This window comes from Littorina saxatilis, linkage group LG15 (genome assembly GCF_037325665.1).
Source record: "Littorina saxatilis isolate snail1 linkage group LG15, US_GU_Lsax_2.0, whole genome shotgun sequence".
Taxonomy (NCBI): domain Eukaryota; kingdom Metazoa; phylum Mollusca; class Gastropoda; order Littorinimorpha; family Littorinidae; genus Littorina; species Littorina saxatilis.
The window spans coordinates 40,720,861-40,726,870 of NC_090259.1; the positions used below are offsets into that span (position 1 = coordinate 40,720,861).

At 43.3% G+C, this 6,010-nt stretch overlaps 1 protein-coding gene across 1 annotated transcript in view; it reads left to right on the top strand.

The window, feature by feature from the left end:
• Nucleotides 1–4,912, top strand: part of LOC138949341 (uncharacterized) — a 9,906-nt gene extending 4,994 nt beyond the window's left edge. The window contains exons 5-8 of the mRNA XM_070321137.1: nt 124–315; nt 861–972; nt 2,284–2,418; nt 4,480–4,912. Coding sequence (XP_070177238.1) covers nt 124–315; nt 861–972; nt 2,284–2,418; nt 4,480–4,600 — 560 coding nt within the window. The 3' untranslated portion in view covers nt 4,601–4,912. The remainder of the gene's footprint in view (nt 1–123; nt 316–860; nt 973–2,283; nt 2,419–4,479) is intronic.
• Nucleotides 4,913–6,010: the final 1,098 nt, after the last annotated feature.

Consider the following 6,010-nt stretch of genomic DNA (forward strand, 5'->3'; position numbering starts at 1 on the left):
ACAGTATTTCGGAACGATCCGTTCAGAAATGGCCGCTTGCATAGTGCCAATGCATTTGTCTCAGAAAGACACACAGACAGAAAGAATGACAGATACATGTATTAAGATTGTTTGTGTTTTCAGTCGACGGAGGCTGGACGGACTGGGAGGACTGGGAGAGCACCACTAAGTGCACCGTCCTGTGCGGAAGTGGAAAGAAGGACCAGACACGTGACCGTTCCTGCACCAATCCTGCCCCTCGCTTTGGAGGCCGCGCATGCGTCGGAGATGATCGACAGAACCAAACTGTCGCCTGCAACACTGACGACTGTGGAGGTATGATACTGTCGACTACTATTATAGTCTATAAATTATATGTATTGGAATTAATTTTATTTTATTAAGTCTTACTGTAAGAATATAGTCACAATAGACTGCGTGGCACTTACTTGCTCTGTCAGCTTGCCTGCCTGCCTGCCTGTCTGCCCGGTGCCTGCCTGCCTGCCTGTCTGTCTGTCACACACACACACACACACACACACACACACACACACACACACACACACACACACACACACACACACACACACACACACACACACACACACAACCAAACACACACATGTGGATACAATTGATCACACACGCTATCTCTCTCTTTCTCTCATCCACTCTGTCTACGTCTCTGTCTCTGTATATGTCTCTCTCTCTAGCTCTCTCTTTCTCTCTCTCTCTCTCTCTCTCTCTCTCTCTCTCTCTCTCTCTCTCTCTCTCTCTCTCTCTCTCTCTCTCTCTCTCTCTCTCTCTCTGTAAGGCTCACCCCTTTTAAAGACCTGATTTTGGAGGTCTTAAAATCGGGTTCCACTGTCTGACCTTTTCAGACCGGTGCCCTGTGGGCGCGGACACGTACATCGAGGCTGGGGATCAGCACTACTACTACCGCTGTCAGCAGGGTCAGAACAACAGTGTCAGCACCAAGGCTCTCCTCATGAAGTGAGTCTGTGTGTGTGTGTGTGTGTGTGTGTGTGTGTGTGTGTGTGTGTATGTGTGTGTGTGTGTTTAAATGTGTGTGTGTGTGTGTTTAAATGTGTGTGTGTGTGTGTTTTTGTGTGTGTGTTTGTGTGTGTGTGTGTGTGTTTAAATGTGTGTGTGTTTGTGTGTTAGTGTGTATGATAAGAAGAGACAGAGAGAGGCAAAGACAGAGCAACAGAAACAGAGAGACGGAGAGACAGAGAGACGGAGAGACAGAGCCAGAGAGAGAGAGAGACAGACAGAGAGACAGAGACAGAGCAACAGAGACAGAGAGACGGAGAGACAGAAACAGAGACAGAGAGACAGAGAGACAGAGAAAGACATAGAGCAAGAGACACAGAGACAGAGACAGAGACAGAGACAGTCATTGATAGAGAGAGATTTCTGAACTAATGTGTTTGCACCAACACAGAGTCTTATCATGCACAGTACGGTGATAAAGGGCATTAAAGGCACAGTAAGCCTCCCGTAAACCATCACAGAGCTCCCCGAGCGTCTAAATACAGTACAAGCATACTTCCATTTGAACGCTCACCGAACGGGAACATCCTGGCTGCTTTCTGTCGAGCGTGAGACATTTTCCAAGAATTTATTTTCGTAGACTTGTTCCGTTAACAACAACGGCGCCTCGTTTTTGCGCTAGACCTAACTTTTAAAATCTAAATAATAAATTGACAGCTTGTTACACAAACATTCTTTAATCATAAAAGAATTCGTTTTTCATCAAGACAAGATCAGAACAATTCGAAGTTGTGAAAGTTTAAAAAAAGAAAAGCCCGGAAGCAGGGTCACGCAAGGGTCGTAGCAGACGACGGCCGGTTTATCAGTGCAAATCGCCGTTCCTCTCAACAGTCAAAAGCCATCGCTAGAGTTCTTGTGAACCACAGCCGTTGTTTCGTGCATAAAAAAAACGTGCTATTGTAGATAAGCTCACGTCGAGTCGCATTCAAATGACTAACTATGACGACTGCATTGTGAAAAGGGAAAACTGGATCACACGGGTTCACGATGGCTCAGGGGTAAGATAAACCACGCAAAAATAAATTCTTTGAAAATTGTTCGCTCTTTACGGAGGGCACCTAGGATGTTCTCAATTGGTGAGTGTTTAAATGAAATGGTGTTTGTACTGTGTGTAAAAGCCTGACCGTATCTGTGATGGTTTACGGGAGGCTTACTCTGCCTTTAATCACAAGGTGTTAAAACAAACTATCCTCCATCAACAAAATAAACAAGCCATATACATAAATTACACAAAACATTTTCCTCTTCCAGATGCCCCAAGAAGACGGTGTGGAGCCAAGACACCAAGAACTGCATCCACAAGCCCGATGACTCCACCCCCGCCCCCGCCCCCGAACCATCCTGCACTGAGGGAACAAGCCGCGCTGACCCCACTGATGACTGCACGTGAGTGTCGTAATAGCAAGCTCTACACTAATCGCAATAAAAAAATTTAAAAAAACACAAAACTGTTTTCTGCAAATTCAATTCATCTTATGGTTCACATAGGTCCAATATCACACGCATTCGTACTTTGTGCTATCTGACAACCATTGGAACACACAGAACTTGTAGCGGGGGCCTGTTTCGCTCTGATCTAACGAATGTGTATGAACGGAAACGCTGTTCGTGCGAACGGAAACATGCACTTTTGTACGAACGGAAACATGGTATATGAACGGAATCTGCATGTCTTCAAAAGACAAGTGATTGTACAAAAGCCATGGTTTTCTATATACTTCTGTTCAAGCAAAATGTCGTAACAGGCAATGGTTTTGGTGATCATGTGCAAATCAGGGGTCAGATTCGATAATAGAGCGAGAAATACAAGAAAATGTTAAAAAATCAGGCAATTCTGCCACGTTCGGCCCGCGTGTGTTATCATGAGGATTACTAGCACTTTGGTACTTATCGTACACATAGCCCAACCAATTAGCTACCTTATTCTTGCAATATCACAAAAGCGCGCTGCCCACACGACTTACCACCACGTTTTTCCCCAAGCAAGTGACACAAATGAGGCTGTATGAAAGGAAACATCCTGCGGATGAACGGAAACATCCGGTGTATGAACGGAATCAGTTGACACACCGTGGATCTGGATTCGCTGAACGATACTATCATGATATTGTCTTACAGTTACATGCAGTTTTGCCAAGACAATGTTGTTGCCCCAAAAGAGGTGCGGACTTATCTCATTGTCTCCCAGGTACGGATATATCCGTACCCACTCATATGGCTCTATCTGACTTAGTACGGATATATCCGTACACACAGTCACTTCAGTCGCTTCCTGTAACGTCGATCTAACGCCTGCATTCCAGCGTGTTGATATGTACACAGTTTCTACACAGTTACTACAATTCTGAGTGACCTGCTGCAGCACAGCTGGTCTCGGGTAAAAAAAAAAACTTGGTCAGCATAGGTGGGGTAGACAGTGCAAACAACAAACCGTGACTCACAAACGACTTAAAACGTTGTCTAAATGAAAAGAAGTTTGCCTTCTTGAACGGTGACAGACACAAGGTTAAGGAGCTTTAAAAAGAGTTTAACGTGGTATGGGCAATTTGTGTTCATTGTGCGCAGAGATACACTTCACAAACTTTCAAATGAAATGTTCTCAGTATGTGAATTTTAAGTCCAGTTGCATCATACACATGGACATAACTTTAGATCTACTACGGATAGACTTATAATTTATGTTTTGCAATGACAAGTAGTGATTGCTCTTGGTGCAAGTAGAAGAAATTTGTAGAAAACAATCTTTTTCATTTTCTGTAAATGGAATGCAGGCCTAATTGGGAAAATTCATGTAGGCCTACAATTCTTTCCCCCCGCATTGCATGCCTCTGAGGCGGGTCTGGCAATTAAATTTGTACAAAACGCACAGCTATAACCTCAGGAAAGCTACTGGTGAATACATAATAACACGTTTGAAGCCTGCAGCTTCAGAAAATGTTCAATGATTTGCTGAAACAAGGAGTCACTTTTTGGGACGTTTTTTTTAGAAATCCGTATTGTTTTCAAAATAATATTAGTACTAGGTCTAAAGATGAGCATGGGTGTGTCTTGTTATGCTTTTTTTGCTTAAAAGTACAGATATTGTTAAAATAGTCAGGTTTTTTTTTGTGGCACCATAGCAAATCTGAAAAAATCAGGTCAGAAAAAGGAGGGAGTCTTAACACAGATCATATGGCTATTGCTCATTGTCGTAGATGCTTTATGAACTCAGAGTCAGACAATAGACACATTTCAGGTTCTGGCAGGGTTGCGTGCCCTTGGTCTTCCTTGCTTTTCCATAGAAACACTGAGAAAAGCTACTTGTGCCATTGTAGGTTTGCCACGGTGTTTCTATGGAAACAAGGGCAGTCAACTCTTCCACAATCCATAACAACTTGACTGAGTCATGTCTGAACAACATCTATTTCCCCTCTTACCTACTGATGTCTCATATGCTCCTTTCGCCAGATACTACTTCCAGTGCGTCGGCGGAAGTGAGGCTAGACGCCCATGCGCAGCGGGCACCAAGTTCGACAACTCGCTTGGACTCTGCAACATTGCCTCCCTTGTCAACTGTGCAACCGGCTAGTGATCAACGCTTAATGGACAACGACCGCGCGTTTAACGGACCAAGAATTGACTTATCAAGTGTGACTATCCATCATCCAAATAGGCTTAAATTGCCCATAACATGTGGATAACGAAACGAAAGAAACAAGTGTAACATTGTGTAACCTCAATAAAAAAAATATAAAAAAATTCTTCAAAAGGACAGATTACCCTACTAAAACATCTATTGTGGGTGTCGCTATCTTTCTTCTGACAGCATAAAGCTTCGATCTAGAGAAGCAAAAGAACAGATTCCTTCTTGGTAAGGGAAATAAAAGAAATGAAATTCTGATTTGGATTTAAAGTTTGTGTGCTGTAGTGGATGCGTATGTCATGCTGTATTTCCTGTGAAAGTGTTGATGGCTGTGATTTGTTTTGAAAAAAATGTGTCATTCAGATTTGTTATCATAACAATTAACAACAACACGCACATTCGTATGCACATACACACACACACACACACACACACACACACACACACACACACACACACACACACACACACACACGCACACACACACACACACAGAACAGACTCACTTCATGAGGAGAGCCAGTGTGTGTGTGTGTGTGTCTGTTAGTGTGTGTGTGTGTGTGTGTGTCTGTTAGTGTGTGTGTCTGTCTGTTAGTGTGTGTGTGTGTATGTGTGTGTGTGTATGTGTGTGTGTCTATGTGAGTGTGTGCGTTTATTTGTGTGTGGGTGTATGTGTGTCTGTGTTTGTGTGTATGTGCATGTATGTGTGTGTGTGTGTGTGTGTGTGTGTGTGCGTGTATGTGTGTGTATGTGTGTGTTTGTGTTTGGGTGTGTGTGTATGTCTTTTTACATTTGAGACAAGTAGAATCCATACAATCTATTTTAGCTAAGTTATCACACACACACACACACACACACACTCACACACACACACACACACACACACACACACACACACACACACACACACACATAAACATACACATACACACACACACACACATACACACACACACACACACATACACCCACTGTACGAAAGCTGCTAAAAGTCGGCCTATTTAGGCCTACTCCGGCCTACTTAGGTCTACTACGACCTACTTAGGCCTACTTCGGAAGTAGGCCGAAGTAGGCCTACTTATGTCGAAGTAGGCCGAATTAGGCCAACTTGCGTCGACGTATAGTACGGTTAATTGCCAAGAACACCTCCAATAAAATGTGTTTATTTCAGCTCGGAAGATTATATAAACAATCAGTTAGTTCTTAAAGGCACAGTAAGCCTCCCGTAAACCATCACAGATACTGTCAGGTTTTTACACACAGTACAAACACCCTTTCATTTAAACACTTACCACTTGAGAACATCCTAGGTGCCCTCCGGAAAGTGCGAGCAATTTTCAAAGAATTTATTTTTGC